This window comes from Cnephaeus nilssonii (genome assembly GCF_951640355.1).
Source record: "Cnephaeus nilssonii genome assembly, chromosome: 10".
NCBI classification, from domain to species: Eukaryota; Metazoa; Chordata; class Mammalia; order Chiroptera; family Vespertilionidae; genus Cnephaeus; species Cnephaeus nilssonii.
The window spans coordinates 39,935,456-39,955,645 of record NC_137081.1 but is presented as its reverse complement, the minus strand read 5'-3'; the positions used below and the strand labels follow the sequence as shown (position 1 = coordinate 39,955,645).

The following is a 20,190-nucleotide window of genomic DNA, read 5'->3' as shown; positions in this document are numbered from 1 at the left end:
GATCACAAATCCTTTAATTCAATTATTTCAGCACATTCTGAATAAGGTATCACATTTATTAAGAGTTATGAAAGTTGCTATATTTCTTATTTGAGTGCATTCCAGCAAGATAGAGGCACTTTCAAAGTTTTTTTGAAAGAACTAATAAGCAATACAGAACAGTTCCTGCTGTGTACAGCTTTAGCTGTGGGAAGCAGAAACACCTACTTCCCCTGGATCCCCAGATTATTTACGTGAGTTTCACTAATGAATCCCCAGCTTGAGGCCTTATTTCTATGTTAAATCTCCTTTGAAAGGAATATCCCCCCTTCTCCTCATACTCACACCCAAATAAAAGTCCAAAATGTAATATGCTTCTTCCTGTTTAAGGACACATAAAATTGGAATCCTTCTCTAAGAACAAGGAATGAGACTGTTGAAAACCACAGATGAAAACTATTTGAACATTTACGTCATGGGTGGGAAAGTAAACAACATTTTTGGAGCCACCACTGAAATGTGGATGTTTTTAAAAATAGTTTCTCATTTAGTTTTCATGGCTAGGCTCCTCCTTACTCAGAGAGGTCAAGTATACCCAAGATTGCATAGTGAATGACATAGGTGGAATTTCAACCTTTTTGTTTCCTTGTAGACGCAACCTGTTATAACATTATAATCTCTATTTTTAGAAAACTTGTTAGTCCGGGTGGAAAGAGGTTCAAAAAGGTAGCTAAGGAAAATGGTTAACCATCTAAGGTTGCCAGGTCTTTCCAGAGATATTAACATTGTCATAGGACCAGCTTCATTGTCCAGTGACCTGTACCACCACACAGGACCCTATGCTAAGAAGGATCCTTTGCTTGGGTTAATGTTGTGCTATTGGTGCATTAAAATTTCCAATAATATTTGCCCTGACCAGTGTTGCTAAGTGGTTAGAGCATTGGCCCTTGGAATGAAAGATCTTGGGTTCGATTTCTGGTCAAGGGCAAGTATCTGAGTTGCAGTTCCAATCCTGGGCCCCCTGGGGCCCATGTTGTGGGGGGGTGTGAGAGGAGGGAAGGGAGAGCAAAGGGAGAGGCAACCAATTGATATCTCTTCCCACTTACCCCCTCCCTTCCACTCTCTCTAGGAATTAATGGAAAAAATATCCTTGAGTGAGGATTAACAAAAATAAAAATAAATAAAATCTCAATAATTTTTAAAGGAAATATCTATATTTTCATTTTTCACTGAGCTCTATAAATAATACAGCTGGTCCTTCCTGTTAAGGACAACAAGTGAGAATAAAGCTTATAGATAAGAGAAGCTTCCTTGAGGAGCCAAAAGGTGGCGAGTCTCAGTGTCAGGGTCACTGGCCATCTGGAATAGAATAAGGTTGAGTGTCATAGGCAGGAGATAAAGCCTGGCCCAGTACTAGCAAGCAGTGTTATGGGAAGAAACAATGAGATCTATGCCTTAGGCCCATTTTTGCAAATTGGAAACATGTAACTGTATATATTTTAGGAATGGGAATATGTCTACAGACACATATTGAACCCATTAGAGTGCCTGTGAGAATGGAAATGTCACGGGGATAGAGAATGAAGGGAGCAATAATAAAATAAAGCAAGAGAATGGCCAAACCAGAGGTTTATAATGAATTTAAGAGTTTGTGTAACTCCATTCTGGGGGGACAAATTTTTTTAAATAAATAAAGAAAGCCCTAGCTGGTTTGGCTTAGTGAATAGAGTGTCGGCCCTCTGAAGGGTCCCAGGTTCAATTCCAATCAAGGGCATGTACCTCAGTTGCAGTCTCAATCCCTGGCCCTGATAAGGGTGAGTGTGGGAGGTAGCCAATCAATGTGTCTCTCTCACATCATCCCTTCCACTCTCTATAAAAATCAAAACCAATGGAAAAATATCCTCGGGTGGGGATTAACAACAAACAAACAAACAAACAAACAAATAAAATAAAGATAATGAGTAGATAGATAGGTAAAAGGAAACTGAGTGGTTACCTCAAGTCACCAGAGAATCATAGAAAGAAATTAAAGAATGTTTCTTTCATCTTCACAGTTCAAAGGGCTGAATAAACATGAATCAAGCATACCAGGAACTGTTCTAATGCTGGGAATACCCAGGTGAGTGAGACACTGTCTCCACTTTTCAGAAATGCCATTATTTCCTCTTTTGATCAGTTCCACTCCTTTTGGCCAACTCTGAAGAGGTGTTTTTTACACTCATGTTGTTTTAAATCTAACAAGTACAACCGATACTGTAATCTGAATCTTGTCTTCTTTATGGAACCTAAAAGTTAAAGGGAGTTTTGAGGTCACCTAGGCCCTCTTTCCACAGCCTCAGGAAGCTCTTCTATTTCTCAACTTATGGACGTTGCCTTCCCTGTAATGATCATGTTTGGTTAGCATTTCTTTCTTATGGAATCACTGTGGATACATATAACCTCTGGGACAACTCTCCTTAGTCTCTCTTCTCTGGGTTCAGCTTTGCTAGGACCTTTAACTCTTGTCATAGACAGACTGGTCTTATCATTATTTCACCTTATTCTGGAACAATCACCCTCTCCTAACCAACTGCTCAGATCCCATCCATCTGCTCAGACCCTATTCTTCTGGAAAGCCATGGTGGCCACTCCATCCTCTGCATTTACACTGATTCAGGGGCCCCTGCTGCCTTGAGTAACCAGTTATCTTGCCATTGGATTATCTAGTGTCCCAAATGATGGCAAGTATCTCAAAACCTTTTTATCAACAAGTCATGTTTGAGTACTCATCTCTATTGGGTTGACCCAATCTAAACAGCTATTCAATATTTTGGTAATTTTTTAAGATGGTATTGATATTGGGAGCTCCATTGGCTAAACCACATTTTGGATGGGAAATCTTATCCCATAAAGAATGTTTCAAGATAAGCAATAAAATGGACTCCCAGTAAAGCAAATGTATACATTTTTTTAGAAAATAAATTTATTCTCAAGGAAGACAGAGAGAAATAGTTTTCTCTCTCTATTTCTAAAATCAGTTCAGCTAAAAAGAACACCTACTTATTTGATTATTATGCTTTAATACTCAGCTGATCCATGAGATTTGTAACTGGTTTCTGAGAGGCTCAGGACCCTGAAAGGAAGCAGTTGATTTTTCTGGAACATGATGGTGTTTATCAGGAATTTGTACCTTTAAAAAATAATATTTGCTTTTAGATATTCATATGGTTTAGCTTCTATACGTAATCAAACTGTGTAATCCTGTAATATGAATTCAGGTTTCATATAATAAAGTATTTTTCAGCTAAAAGTTATTAGGTTATGATAAAGTTAAAAATAAAAAAGCATAACTCTGATGTCATGTGTTTTTAGGTTTGTGCAGGAAAAAATTGAAAGGAAATGTACAAAAATATTAAGAATGGTTATCTTAACAATGGCTATCTTTGGTTTGAATGATTCACTTTTATTTTCCTTATAGTTTAGAAATTTTCTATGATGTACTTTATATAATAAAATTTATGATTAAAAATTTAATTCTTAAACCCCTTATGTCTGCAACATTGGGATAATGGTGAAAAGAATGTCTGTGTTTTTCTATTTATGGATATCAGCACTACAAATGTGGAATGTAAAGAATGATAAGCCGAAACTGGTTTGGCTCAGTGGATAGAGCGTCGGCCTGCGGACTGAAAGGTCCCAGGTTCGATTCCGGTCAAGGGCATGTACCTTGGTTGCGGGCACATCCCCAGTAGGGGGTGTGCAGGAGGCAGCTGATCAATGTTTCTCTCTCATCGATGTTTCTAACTCTCTATCCCTATCTCTTCCTCTCTGTAAAAAATCAAAAAAAAAAAAATGATAAAAACTGTGTCCTACCAGAACTGAGATTATATGCTAACAAATATTCTACTCCAACTATCCTCAAGGCTGTATGAAACCATAGTCCACAGTTAACAGTGAATACAACCCTAAAGGAGGTCTACATTACATGAACATGCCATTTTTGTTTTTTTGTTTTGTTTTGTTTTGTTTTAAAGGAAGCAACTCCTGTATACAATTGAGGTTGTTTCTTGTGCTTACTAGTTAGGGATTTTGATAGAACTTTCACTGATAAAACTTGTTTGACACACACAAAATAAATTCTTGTATAATTAAAAAAAATTTTGTAAGTAGAGACATTTTTAATGAACTTAAAAAATCATCAGTCATAAGTCTTTGTAATTGCATCTTTTATCAGTTAAACAAATATCCAAAGCAAACACTTTGAATGCCTCTGCATACTGCAGTGTTCAAAGAGAAGCAAAAACAAAAGCATCATGATTCCCATAAGGAAACTTCAGTCCAGATCAATGCAATCTACTGCCTTTCCTGCCCCACCCAAATCCCATCCTCCCAAACATGTAATATTTATTTGGTTTGTCTTCCTTATTCTCAACCATTGTCTAGAAGTTTGGCCCATTGTTTCCCAGAGCTTCTTGACTGGGCTGTACTTATAACTACCAGCCACCCAACATATTGATAATAGAAAGTTCCCTATGCCTGATATTAATTCAAGTATTCACCGTTCCCACTCAATCTACTACATATAGACTTTTGTTTTCCTGCAGATCAAAATGGAGCACCTGTAAAGAACTCTGGAAAGTATTCATAAACCCCACATGTACACAGGCGTCCATTTCCAAACCAGACAGTGCAGAGGGAGCACTGTTACGTGGCTGCTCTGCCCCTCCTGCCTCAGTACTTCATGGTTCCATTTTGCACATTCAAACACCTGCAAGTGGTTGCCCAGCTGGTAGCCATTAATTTGTGCAAAACCAAGAAATGTGAAGCAAATTAAGGGATTGGGGAAATATAAATGGAAACAGCAAGTAAACTATATCTGGAAATCATACTGAGACCTCAGTGTAGAAAAACATTTTTTAAAGAAAGCTGGCACAGTAGAGTGGAGTTAGGTAAGACTTGCAATCAAATTCCAACTCTGCTACTGACAAGATATATTACACTAGTAAAGTTACCTTGCTTCTGTAAGCCTCTGCTTTTAGTTTGTTTTGATCTGTAAAATGAGAAAAAAATAATATCTACTCCTTAGGGGGTTTGTGATAATTTAGATAATGCATCTCTTACACTCAATGCAGTGTCTGACACATAGTAATTATTTTAAAAAGATAGTTTTGCTGTAGAAGCTGTTGTTTTCTTCATTATTATTTTAGAAGAACAGGCAGTGGGCAGTGGTATTAGCTAACGCTATCAGAATCTTTCCTATGTAAATAGTGGGCTTTTCAAAGAGAATTTTTAGTGCCTCTCTAAATTACCTGCATGTTTCAATTATTTTTTAATGTGTCTCTTACCTTTGCTTTTATTTTTAGTTCCTCGTGCTTACGGATTAGCTCCTCATTATCTGAAAGTGATGAACCAAGACTTTGTTCCCGTAAATCTCTTATGGTTTTCTGAAACCAACAAGTAACCTAAGTAAAAAGCAACAGAGATCAATTTTCAAATGATTAGAATACTGAGTAAAATTTAAGAAATATTTCATTAATCTTTCAAAACATAAGCTACATCAATTTCTCTTTGGATAAACTCATCTCATGTATTAAATAATTATGGTGGGGTTTTATGATTTCTTCACTCAACCCCTACATTCTTCAGAGAAAAAAACACAAAGTAATCCCTGAAAAGCATGAAAATAATATATCAGTTCAGATTACATAGCATGAAGAAAATTATTCAAAATCTCCTAACAAAGAAGAACCAAAATAGATTCCCACAGTCTCTGAGTCATGCATGCTTCTAGAATATAAATCCCCTTTCCTGGATAAGAATGTGAATCTGAATACAGATACATAGACCAACATGAAGGTAATTGACAGCATAACAGCATATGTAGAATTATATTTCTACTATAAAAAGACAACGCAAAAATATTGTTTGGTACAGCTGGAAATCGTGTTCAGAAAATAAATGAAGAAATTATTAAAACTCTGTTAACATTATAAATGGGGCATGACTCAGATTCATTTAGATTTGATTTACAATACATACCTTACACTGTTTAAACAACAAATAGTAAAGGACTTGAAAGAAGTAGTACATTTTTAAATGATGACTTAAGCTGGCATTGAACAGATGACATGAAGTATCTGGCTGCAGATTCTTTATCCAAATGAAAGGAAAGAGACTTGGATTTTTACTCTCAAATCCTATACAGTGTGGTTGCATGATCACATCATTGCTACTGATTCCTAAGAGCCCACTACATGCTAAACAGTTTAGTAGTTGCTTTTGGGGCATCACCTCTATTTCCCTCAACAACTCTATAACAAGCATGATATCATCATTGTAGAGATGAGAAGAGCTTACGCAGCATACCCAGGGCCACATAGTAAGTGACAGAACCAGGATTCGTCCCCAAGCCTCCATTATTTCAAAGTTCATGTTGTTTCCACTATGCCCTGCTGCCATCCTTGGCTACGCTAAAGTCTTATGACCATGGGTATGAGGGGGAATTACTTCAAACCTGAAAAATTAATCCTGACAGTCCATTCAAAATGGTGGACACTGCTTTCCTCAAGTCTAGGCTGTCTTGTCTACCAACAGCCTCAGGATTTATTTGATCTCCTATAATATGGACAAATGTTTGAAGCAGGTGGCCAAGGAGAAAACTAGGTTAGTCATGGAGCTCCACACAATATGTGCACACACACACACACACACACACACACACACACACACACACCACAGAAGTTGAGTTAGTGGTTACCTAGAATAGGACATTCCATTACCATTACAGGGCTGATACCACAAAGCTGGTTATGAAATCAAAGGGTCTATACTAATGCCTGGCATTTCTCAGCATGGAATAGGTAGTAAAATATGGGGTTAGAGGGCTTCTCTGGCCTCTTCTAATTGGAAATCTTTGTTAGCCATCATTTTAGGCTGCCATCGATGCAAAGAAAAGAATAATGGTGATCCTGTAGCAGTTTTCATGTGAAATGAACCTCATTTTCTTCATAATATTTGGTAAGCTGTATATAATACAAACATTAGTCAGTTCCCATATCTAAAATGTAATGTTTATATATTACAACTATCTGAAGATAGTCTGTCTTTCTGGTATCCCAATTAGAAATAGGTAATATGTATAGTGTACACATTAGAACACACAGAGTACTTTATCAAGAGCTATAACATTTATTCATTTATTTAATTTTATACAAACAGTTTCTCACAAAAGGTGCAGTGGGCCCATATAAAAACACAACTAGAGAAATCATTTAAGGGTTTCATCAAAGAAAAATGAATCGTGACTATAACCAACTTTCAGAGATCATTTAATGTATTAAGTATTGGGAGTAAGTTTTATTTATTCTTAGCTCAGGGGAGAAGAACTCTGAAATCTCAAGAATGCTTCAATAGAGAAAGTTAATATAGAATCTGAGTGAATAAAAGTGGGTACAAACAGGTGTTCGTTAATCTCTAAAAACAGGTGAGAAGCCTGAACCCTCAGTAAACCTCTTTAATTTTGTGAGTCAAAGACTTGTCATCTAGCACATGTCAGTGGCGATGAAAGCAGGAAAGGAATGAGTTGTTGATTTTTAAAAGGTATCTACTGACCTCATCCCTACATTTGGCAAATACTATTTCAATCCCCAAAGAATACTATTCCTGTATGGCAATACTGTTCCCTACAAATGAATGCATTTAAAGGTCTGTGGAGATATTCCATATATCCTGATCACATACCTGCCTGATGAAGCAAACTGACTCTCTAGATCTACACAGTTTTACTACTGAATGCACTCTGGGGAGAGACGTAAAAACAGGTTGGCATAAAACTCAGAAGTAAGTAGTTCACTGTGTGGGTGTTACAGCTCAGTGAGGCATTCACACACATGTGCAGCCTCTTAGATTAGATTTACTATGTGTGCCATGGGACGCATACAGAACAGGCTCTCAGAGTCCTTCTTGTAAAAGCACAACACCCTAAATAACGAAGAGCTTGTCAACCATAATATTCTGCCACCCTGTAAATCAGTCATTGTGCCCTGCGCGTACCTACTGCAGACAGCTGCACAGATATTCCAAGAGCACTTTTTATAAGGGTGTAAATTATATCAGCTGTTGAGTGGTAAGTACAGTAAGTGATGCATCAGGACATTCTATAGAACATGGTCCCTACAAAGGATAAAAACATGAACCAAGGGTTGGTGGAAAGAAAAGAAGAACAAAAAGCATTCCGAGTATGCACTGGAAATCAGTTCAAGGGAATGATAGTTCAAGGAGGAAGTAAGAACATTTTTTTTTTCCTCTCTCCAGTTCCCACCTTTCAGCTTGATGTAAGTGTTGTGTTCATGGTCATTCCACTGGTTTGACATGACATGCTAGATCCTCAGTGCCCAGAGCAGGTAGAACTAAGGTAGAGAAGGAGTGGGGCAGATCTTTTTTACAGGGGAAGGGGACTACCTATCTGAGAATGAAGGAAGACAGAGAGAAAGGAAAGGAAAATCAGCAAAGATGCAAAGAAGAAGTGATCAGAGATGTTCAATGAAAACCAAGAGCTATCTTGGATATTAAAGAGGGTGCCAGAAAAACTCAGTCAAATGGTGTAGACCTGCACTGTCCTATGTGGTAGCCAATAAGCACATATGGCTATTGAGTGCTTGGAATGTGACAAGTCCAACTTGAGATGTATAAAATACACAGCAGATTTCATTGTCATAGTTTTAAAAATTAATGAACATATCTCATTAAGAATATTCATATTGATTAAATGTTGAAATACTATTTTGGATATCTTGGATTAAACACAATATATTATTGCTTTTTTTATGAGTCTTTTAAACTTTTTAATGTTTCTTTTTCACTTTTTTAATGTGGCTACTACAACTTTTGTTTTTATTTTATTTTTTGTTAATCCTCACCCGAGGATATTTTCCCATTGATTTTTAGAGAGAGTGGAAGAGAGAGAAACAGAGAGAGAGAGAGAGAGAGAGAGAGAGACAGAGAGAGAGAGAGAGAGAGACAGAGAGAGAGAAACATCTATGTGAGAGAGACACATCGATTGGTTACCTCTTGCACGTGCCCCGACTGGGGCCAGGGATGGAGCCTGCAACTGAAGTATGTGCCCTTAACTGGAATTGAACCTGCTACCCTTCAGTCTGCAGGCTGATGCTCCATCCACGGAGCCAAACCAGCTAGGGCATGGCTACTACAACTTTTAAAGTCACATATGTAGCCCTGGCCAGGTGGCTCAGTTGGTTGGAGCATTGTCCCATACACCAAAAGATTGCGGGTTATATTCCCAGTCAGGGTACTTACATAGGTTGAGGGTTTGATCCCTGGTTGGGCATGTATAGGAAGCAGCTGATAGATGTTTCTCTTTCACATCAATGTTTCTCTCTCTCTCTCTCTCTCTCTCTCTCTCTCTCTCTCTCTCTCTCTCTCTCTCAAAATCAATTTTAAAAAAAGCATATCCTCAGGTGAGGATTTAAAGATAAATAGATAAATAGACAAATAAATAAATAAATAAAATCACATACATGGCTTGCATTATATTTTTATCAGATGGTTCTACAACTCAAGGATTTTGAGAAGATCCTTATTTGTAGATCTAAAGACTGAGTTTCAATTAGAGGCTGTTTAAAATAGTGAAATCAGGAAAATAGTGGGATGAAGCATTGGTTGGTAAGCATGTATGGACCACTGGGTAGGGGTACTGAAGTTCAGCTAATGACTCTTCCAAAGAAGTTTATTGGCTGAGTAAAGGAAGGAGCAGGTGATAGCTTTAAGGAAAGCAGGGGTACCAATGAGGCTTCTCCCACCTTTTTAAAAAATTTTGAATAGATGAGACATAAGCATTTTTTGCAGGAACTGAAGATGCATGAAGGGGGATTAATGTAGGAATGTACCAGAATGGGAAGGTTGGAAGTGAGCACTACTGAAGGTAGCTTTGGGCCCAGAAAGACTAGTCTTTGCTTGTTGAATAACCCATCCCCACATTGACCCCCTAGCTGCGAGATAAGAATAAAGAAAGTAAAATAAATGAACCCTACCTTCACAGAGAGGTGTCAGGTACTACTCTAGGCAGGTTACAAGTGACCTTATCCAACCTTTGTACCCCTCCTATGATGAAGATATTTACTTTTGCAATAGATGAGGAAACTGAGACACATACAGGTTAAGCACCTCACTTAAGGTTACACAACCGATAAGAAGAAAGTCCCATGGTTGAACACAGAAATGCCACAGTTTGAATGTATGGAGAACCAAAGGGTTCCAGAGAAGAGAAATGGTTCTTATTAGGCTAGTTTTTGAATGTTCCTAAGACAAAAACCAAAATGCAACAATATATTTATAAATTCTAATTCTAACATGGAAATAGGCCCTGTGTACAACCATGGGGCTCAATGGACACAGTGCATTAGAGAGAAGGAGTGCCTCAGAGGAAGACGCCAGCTGTGGGCAGAGGAGGCAACAAGCACAAACTGAGAATTCCTGTTCCAAAATGATACGTGTTAAAGACAGAACCAAAACATGGGGAACACATGAAACACATAGAAAGTACTGTCTGATGACCAAGGATAAATGACCCAAGTGGCAAGCAGGTAATCATCTGCTGCAACCCAAAGTGATGCATCAGACTGAATAAAAGCATCATCGTCCCTTTCTCTGCAATTTGTTCTACAATCTGAGATCAGATCTTATTTTGGATCGTTAAAACTATGCTGCAGGGGGTGAGCTAGCAATAAACAATTCAAACCACCTTAACAGAAATGCTTAAGGGAAGATGAAAATTTCTTTCAAATTAGTTTCATTTTCTCTTCCATGTGTGGGACAGTCCCAACAGTTCCTGCCAAAGAATCAGTTACTATCAGAGACACAAAACAAACAAAAAACTGATAATGGGGGCAAGGGGATCAGTTATTTATCTTCTTTAACCCAAGACTTTTTAATAAGCTCTCTTCCAATTACCAAAAATGCACACATAGACAGGTGTTTTCAACTATAGTTGAAGGCCACAGGTGACAGGTCTAATGTTTACTTTGATTTTGAAGGCATGTTAGCATTAAACAACAATATTAGCACCCATGGCTCTTTTTCTTTTTTACTGTAGTGTAGGGAAACCAATTTCCATTATTTTGCATCAGACGATCTAGTCAAATGCACTCTGTATTTAACCAGGCAATAACCAGACTTCAGACATTCATTTGCTCCTTTAGGTGGTAAAGTATTAAAAGCATTAAAGCCATGTCACTGATGTTTGTACCTGAGGACTTGGAAGCAGAGGAGAAAAGAATTATGCCAAAATGGGGATTGGGGGTTTTTTTTAGATGCATTCTGAGACTGATCTCATTATTGGCTTGTTATTTTGGACTCTATCTCAGAGATTCCAGGAGGACAATTTTCTTTAGTGGAATTTGGAAGCCTTCCATGAATTACTGAAGTCAATGGGAAGATATTAGTATTCCTTAGCAAATTATCGAATCCCAGTATTCTCTGTTGATGGGTATCAGGAAAGCTAATATATTATATTATTTGTCATAGGAAAAATTTGTTATTTTTTAAACAGCTTTACAGATCATCTATCTCCCTGTCTGGAATCATAATTTTATGTATTTAATCATTCTGACTTGTGTTAACATATCATTCCTCTTCCAACATTTATATTATAAGAAACTTGGCACTAAGGACTTCCCTTCCCAAGATTGCTTTCAACTCTTGTTTGTGTTTAGGTAGGCTCTTTACTTCCAACTACTCAGTGGTGGGAAGCTGTTAAGTCCCATGAATAAAATCAGTACAGTGGACATCTCTGGACCTAAATTTTATTTCTAGCATTACCTTTGACTCATTGCTGGGAATCCTCCCAGCAGTGGGAAAAAATTCTTTTTCTTTCTTTTTCAAGAAAAGAAACAGACCAGTCTAGTGGCCATGTGCATCTCTGACAAAGATATGTAAGGCATGGTTTTCCCAGTAGAACTTAGGGATGTACCTTAGGTGATGGGGAGCCATTTTATTCAGAGCGAGATCAAGAGAGAGAGAGAGAGAGAGAGAGAGAGAGAGAGAGAGAGAGAGAGAGAGAGACTTACAGGGCTACTTAGAAGTAGGACCAAAGCTTGACATTTGCACATAACCTCCCCAATTCCTTGTTTATGTAGCCTAATAGATTGCATACTGAAGCTTTGACCTAAACCCTGGTTGTTGGGGGGGAAATGAGAGTTAGAAGCTATCATATTGATAGGATAAATAACTGCTAAATTATAAAGGATGTTTTAATTCTTCCAAAGTGTGCCATTTATTGTATTTGCTTATGAGTCGCCCTACAAAAAAAGCATTAAAATTAATAGGGCCCCTTTGCTTGTCTTTGGGGACTGAAGCATGCGGGTAGAGGAAGGAATAAGTCCCTCTCTCCTGCCAGTTTGAGACGGCAGCAGTATTGAAAAAAAAATAAATAAAAGCCAACAACCTCCAGCACCAGGGGCAGGAAAGGAAAGGAGCTCAGGGTGTGGAAGAAGATACACAGGCAGCCCCAGGGTGGAGCGGACAGCTGAGTAGCAGCAACTGACTGTCATACAGTGGAAGGTTATGAGGTCAAAGTAATGCAGAGCCTTTCCCAGAGAGCACACAGCTTTGTTATCAGTCCTATCACTGCTGAGAATGTCATTTAGTTATGGTGTGTATCTCCCAACCCTCTTACCAACTGATGTGGGGGCTTAAACAATTGTGCCTAATTAAAGTGCTATTAAGCCATCAGTCCAGTTGAACAATACTGTATATAGAAGTGACAAACTAAGCTTAAGGAAAGTGTAATCAACTATAATAACTATAAATTAGGTAAAGAAATAGCTAAAGAGTGGAGAAAGGGAGAGGAAAATAAATTTTTAATTTTATCATACAGATAAAGTTGACCTTTTTTAATAAACTCAGCTGGATACCAAGCCCTGGAATGGCATTTATTTACCATTCACACTATAACATTTTAGAAAGATTATCTAGTAATTTAGAAAATTGGTGTGGGATCCAGTGAATATGTAGGATATTATGTGCTGGTGATTATCTGGTAAAGCTCAGAGAGTGACCACTGACATGGAGTGAGATGGTGAACATTTGAACATTTGAACGATTACTAAGCTGTGCTTTAAGCAATTTTACATATATAATGTTGTTTATATTCACAACAAATCTATAGATAGCTATTATTATTATTTCTAGTTTACAGAAAAGGAACATGAGGCACAGAGGCCAACTAACTTGCCCAAATCACATAGATAGTAAATGTAAAAGCTGGGATTGCTGGCCATGCCATCTGCACCAGACTACCTCCTTTAGGACCTAGGATATGTAGTGTCATTGAAATTAGTGGTGGTTAGCATGCACTTGACTTAGGAGGTGTTTCTATTGTTTTCAAAATCACATGCTTCTCCTACAAACACCTTAATATACTTTGCATTTACTCTGATGTGCCTTAGAGTGAATTCTAGAAATAGCTTAGGTGCTAAAATAAAATTTTGTGATAAATTTTAACCTATGAGTGTTCGAAAGTCATGTATATTATTGGGCTCAAATATTGAATACCAGTATCATCAAGATAATTCATTATTTGATATGCCAGCCAATGTTAGAAAGCTACATTCAAAGAAAGATTTTGTTTTAAACTCTTACTATGCGCTAGTCACTACATTAGGCACTTTTATATTATTTCATATCAATTGAAGCTGGTCAATCATCCAAGCTCTAACGCCTAGTTAGAAGGTAGTATCATATAAAGTGTGTGTGTACGCAAAGTTTTATAGCAGCCCACCGGGTACCAGACTGGTGCCCTGAGCCTAATATCATTTTAATTGCCTATTAAAAACGAATATGGTCCTGGCTGGTTTGGCTCAGTGGATACTGAGCGTCGGCCTGCAGACTGAAGGATCACAGGTTCAATTCCAGTCAAGGGCACATGGCTGGGATGTGGGCTCGATCCCTGGTGGAAGGCCGTGCAGGAGGCAGCCAATCAATTATTCTCTCTCATCATTGATGTTTCTATCTCTCTCTCCCTCTCCCTCTCTAAAATCAATAAAAAATATATTTTTAAAAAGGAATATGATTACATATGGTTACATAATTATTATATATGTGGTATAAAACCTTACAAATGTTAATTCTATTTCCCTCTTTCCTCTACAAAGATGTGTATCTTATAAGTATATGTGATCTGAGGGTAAAAACAGATGATCTGCCCTCATGTCTTACTTACTATTTCTCAATGTCCTTGACATTGTCTTGTACAAAGAGACTATGAATAACTTAGTTTTAATTTATCTGTTTGTCTCATTTATGCCTGATTGGAGCAATTGAAAAAAATTACATTCATAAATCTTCTTGCCAAGATAATTAATTATGCACAAAATACTCCAAGCTGCTTCTGATTTTCATTAATGAAACAGCAGATTATATGCAAAATAAGTTGCTGCTGGAATTGGAAAAAATGGTCAGCTGCTCATCTTTGAAAGTAAAACAAGTGCACAATTTTACATCTGAAAAACAATGATAAAGAACATTCTATGATCATATTTATCAGACTATCATATTTCAATTAAGATAGAAAAATCTGTGGTTTTCATTTGTTTGTTTGTTTTTTCCTTTGATTGATGTAAATCTTAAATTGTCATTGTTCTGGTCATTCAATTTTCTCTCAAAGTTAAATTAGCTAGACTATTATAGTTCAAAAGCATTAGGCCATAATAACTTAGACACAGAGCAGCACTAAATGCGTCTTTTAAATGGCCCTTGTGAGAGGCAATACATCAGACATTCAGACAACCACATTATTACTCATCAGTCATCTTTGCTCTAATTTTCTACTTACTTTTCCTTTTTCTTAAGTGGTTAAGATGATTGACAAAATGAGTAATTCATTCATGTAAAGTTTGACAGCTCCTATGTTCCCTTAAAATAAGTAAAGAACCAACAAAAAATATTTTCCCTCCAATGAAGTATGTGCCTTCGTATCAACTCAGGTTCCATAATGTTCTATCAGGTAGATCATCCAGGAACATGATTATCATAGAACCCAAATTACTAACAGAGTCACACCCAATTTGGTGAACCTGCTATTATTCTTCACCATTGCATCATCAATTAAACTTCAGAATAGATCATTCAGAAAAACTAAAAATTAGGTAAGATAATTATGCTTGTATCTACCTGGATTTTAAATTATTTCTTTGTTCACATAATTATAACACAGTAAGCATTAATTAAGAAACTAAAGAGACTCTACTTCCTCACCAATAAGATATTTTTTTAAATTGTGCTAATTCAAGCAGTGAAATATTATACCCATTAAAATTACCTATTGTACTTTTGACTCAAGAATATGTCTATGATTTTTTCAATTTAATAAAAATAGGTAATAATACAGTATGCTTAGGTTAATTCCATTAGTGTTTGCTTGCTTATTTATCCATTTCTTTAATGAATGTGTGTATGTTTCTATGACAGTGCTCATCCTATATAATAAAACCCTAATATGCAAATCGACCGAACAGCGGAATGACTGGTCACTATGATGCGCACTGACCACCGGGGGCAGACGCTCAATGCAGGAGCTGCCCCCTGGTGGTCAGTGCGCTCCCATAGCGGGAGCGCCGCTCAGCCAGAAGCCGGGCTCACAGCTGGGGAACGCAGCGGTGGTGCGGGAGCCCCTCCCACCTCCGCAGCAGCACTAAGGACGCCTCGGGGGTCCCGGACTGCAAGAGGGCACAGGCCAGGCTGAGGAAACCTCCCCCCAACCCAGTGCATGAATGTCATGCACTGGGCCTCTAGTGCTGTATAAAGGTCTAACAGGTGACAGTATGTCAAATGCTCATAGCAATTACCTATATGGAAGTGATCTCACCTACATTTTAAACAAATGGGCATTAAGTCACAAGCAGAAAAAATATATCTTTCTGTTTTGAACTATTCATTGAGTACCCATTGAACAAGTATGGCTAAGATTACAAAAGTGACTTTTATTTGATCCATCAAACTCAAAATAAATAATAAATTACCCTTTAATGCAAGACCAGTCTTGACCAGCTTGGTGGTAGATGGAGGTACAAGGGGGGAGAGTGATATGTGTTGGGCTTTCACTATCCTTTTCAGACGTGATGACCTAAATGACTAATTATAATATAGCAGTTATTATGAGCCAAGTAACATTCTAACTACTTGACGGAGAATAACTCACTTGATAATCTTAACAACACTTTGAGGAAAATACTACTATATCTACATTTTACAGAAAACTAAGCCTCTGGGAACTTAAATAATTACTCAGTTACTCATCTGGTAAGTGACAGAACCAGGATTTGAACCCAGCCAATAGTCTGGCCCCAGGATCTGTGTTCTTACCAGTCCACAGAGATGGCAGTTACCTTTACTGATGACTCCAACTGCTGTCACTGGAGTTAGCAAGAGAAAAATGTAACATGGAGTGTTTTAAGATTAAGAACCTAAATTTTATATTTAAAGGAATTATTAATTTATTTATTGACCAATTTTATTAAAATTTAGTATTTATCCTTATCATTATTGTTGAATTGCTTTTGGCTCAAGATTGTTCGGAATGGAGTCCAAATGAAAGCCTAGTTCTTTTAAGCACAAGTTCATTCTGAAAGCCTTAATATACCTATAGCAGCCTCTGACAATGAGACAATAGGAAGAAGCCTTGGCCCAGGTGAGGAAGGACAAGAGAACTTGTCCTGAGGCTGTTGTATTCCTTAGTTTTTACACAAATGAATTAAAAACTTACATCCAGACAAAATCTGCACATGGATGGCTATAGCAGTTTTATCCATAATTGCCAAAACTTAGAAGCTACCAAGATGTCCTTCAGTAGGTGACAGGATAAATAAACTATGGCACATCAATACAGTGGGATAGTATTCAGTGCTAAAAAGAAATGAGCAATCAAGCCATGTAAAAAGCATGAAGGAATCTTAAATGCATATTTCTAAGCAAATAACCCAATCTGAAAATGCTACATATTAGATTATTTCAATTATATGACATTCTGGAAAACACAATATTATGGAGTTAGTAAAACAATCAGTAGTTGCCAAGGATTAGGGGGAGAGAGGGATGACTAGGCAGAGCACAGAGGATTCTTAGGGCAGTGAAATTATTTTGCATACAACAATGGTAGATATATGTCATTACACACTTTCTCAAATCCACAGAATGTACAGAGATGAGCAAAAGTAGGATTATAATTGTTCGTATGGAAACTAATATAATAATTAATAAATAATACTATAAGAATAAACACTGTGTTTCACATACTCACAACTATAAACTGACTTTTGCCCACCAAGAGCAGACCCTAATGTGGACTTTGGGCTTTGGGTGATGATGTGTCAGTATAGGTTCATCGATTATAGCAAATATACCACTCTAGTGCAGAATGTTGATAATGGGGGAGATTGTGCATGTGTGGAGACAGGGGGTACTCTGTGCCTAAAGTCTGGGTAATGTGTTCTAATAAGCCTGCAAACTCATCATCTTCCAATCCCAAAGCCCTCTAATCACAAAGCATCTAGCCATAGACTAAGGTCATATTTCATAATTGGTACCAGACCATTCTTCTAAGAACAATATTTCTATTTTGCACTGATAGACTTTTTCACTGACATTAGTAGCAATCTAGAACAATTTAGCACTATCATGCCCCTCCAACTTTGAAGAAAATTGCAGTTAACATTTCAGAATTTCAAAGATATGTATCTAAAAGTAGTGACCTGGACGGAAGTGAGAAAGAGAATCCAACAATAGTCATTTCAAAACTGCCCATAAATTCTCCCATTTATGAAATCAATATTTTAATGAGAGGAAATAAAGATATTTGTTGTTATATTACCTGCTTGGAAAAAGTAACATAGTAGTTTGGGCCAAAGATCAAATAATTTAACCATGACAACTGAGAAACTGTCCCAGGAATAGCTAGTCCACATAACAACCAGACTTCATTAACTAAGGGAAGACATCATCAGTGCCCCTTTGGATTACCTGATTTTCTTGTTGGTCCCACTGACATATCTGCAGAACCTGACTCAATTCCTGCCGCTGTTGCTTCAGGTACTTGTCTAGTTGCCGTCTCCTGTCTTGTAGAAGTTCAAGAAGACTGTCGATCTTCAGGCAGCTATTACGAGCTCCCTGAATCAACTCAGGATTTACATTAGGTCCATCACACTTGAATTTTTCGATGAAGTCAGTGAGTTCTTGACTTTTGTTTAAAAGCGCTAGAGATCGTTCTAAGAGTTCTAGAAGAAAGTTAGAAAGAAAACAGGACAGTGATATGAGCAAGCTTTTAGATAGTAATATTTTTGACTCTTCATATAATTTAAAATATATATAACCTTTATACTAAAATAAGGAATTCAAATGTGTAAACATAAAATGCCTACAATATAACTGGTCAAATACCTTGGTCTGACAATTACTTTAGCACTAACTGCCAAATGATAGGATGCTGGTGTTTAGTGGTAACATAATTCAGTAGGGGGTGTGGGGGTAGAAAGACTGGGATTTGAACACCAGTTCAGGTGGTTTTCAGTAGTTTGATGCTGGTTAAGGTGTCTACTCTCCTTGGAGTGTTCTATGTTCTGTGGTGATAGACTAAAGCTGAGGGTTAAAGTCTAATGCCTGTAGTAGCCAAAAACTCAATCAATGTGGTGGCCAGAGGTTCAGACGCCAGGGCCTATGGCAAGGTAGCAAATGCGTGATCAGTCTAACAGGATCAGCTGTCACCAGTTCTGGTCAACTGTTGACAGGAAAGAATATGGGTTTATTATTGATGGAGCCTCATTTTTAAAAGAATTATATATATGTGAAAGGTCCTGATTTTAAATGTTTATAATTTACATTTTTAATTAAAAAATACTGAAAGTTAAACAAAATATGTTTCTCTGCCAGATGGGCCACCAGTTTGTGTCCTCTGGAGTGAGTAGGATTGTAGAAATGGGAGTTTAAGCATAAAATCAAAGGATGACCAAGGGAGAGAGTGTAAAGGAGTTGAGAACAGCACTATAGAAGCAACCATACTTGAGGATTAATTGGAGGAGCAGTTGGGCAACTGTTTACTTTCCACGAGCCAGAAACCAAGGAGACATCCATGACACATCCTCCTCCATAATCTCACATTATCAAGACCTATCAATATCATCCTCTTTCTCCAGCCCCACTACAAAAATCATCATCTGTTGCCTAAACTTGGCCAGTTGCCTCTCAATTACATCCCCTCTCTAATACATTCATCCATTCTCTATATATTATCCAGACAGATCTTTTATAAACACACTATGTCACACACACACACACACACACACACACACACACACACACACACCCTTGAAACAATGGTTTCACATTTCCTTAGAATTAAGGACAGAACCCTTACCATGATTTCAGGTCTGGCATGGTCTAGCCTCTCTCTTCCTCTCCAGATTGTCTCCATCACTCTACCCTTAATCCCTATCTTTTGAAAATACCTCACACATGCTATCCTCCCTCCTGTACCAGAACTTTTCACTGTACCCTCTGCCAGGAACACCTTTCCCCTCAACCCTTGTTTTTTCTACCTTCATTCTATTCATATTTAGATCTTAGTCGAATGTCAGTTCTTCAAAGTACTAATAAGACTGAACCAAATACTCCTACTAAGTGCTCTCATCGCACAATATTGCTGTCATTGGCAGCTCTTATCATGGCTATAGTTTTAAATTTATGTGCTGGGTTAGTTGTCTGTCTTTGCCATTAGGCTCCAATACAATATGAGGACAGGGACCATGACTGTATCCCCAGCACTTAGCATAGTGACTGACATAGGAAAGACATTCAACTTATGTAGAATGCTTGAATGAAATCACATATATTAAAAGAGGGAAAAGAATTGGGAGAATTGTAGATGATGGAGATCAGCAGTCCTCCAGGGATGTAAAAGAGAGAGATTGGAAAGATCTGGGGTTCTATGATGGGTGAGTGATAGAAACAGAAGCCATTACCAGGTTGAAACGTAGGAAGGTAGTATTGAAGTAAAGTCAACAAGACAGAAAATCTTTGAGATATTTCTTCTTAGAAGAAAAATAAAGACAGAATATCAGCTTTTTATTTTTAGGATGAAAACTGTGAAGAGCATCCAGAGGGTGAGTACGTTACCAAACATCTCACTATAAGAGATGGATTAAACCATATCCACTATCTTTCAGCATT

The 20,190-nt window shown here is 37.5% G+C and overlaps 1 protein-coding gene across 4 annotated transcripts in view; it reads right to left on the bottom strand.

The window, feature by feature from the left end:
* CCDC141 (coiled-coil domain containing 141) overlaps window positions 1-20,190 on the bottom strand; it is a 177,033-nt gene that overhangs the window by 110,159 nt on the left and 46,684 nt on the right. For all 4 annotated transcript variants that reach the window (XM_079782191.1, XM_079782193.1, XM_079782192.1 and 1 more), the window contains exons 5-6: window positions 17,989-18,242; window positions 5,304-5,420 (exon numbers count right to left, since the gene is read on the bottom strand). In XM_079782191.1, the coding sequence (XP_079638317.1) occupies window positions 5,304-5,420; window positions 17,989-18,242 (371 nt within the window). The remainder of the gene's footprint in view (window positions 1-5,303; window positions 5,421-17,988; window positions 18,243-20,190) is intronic.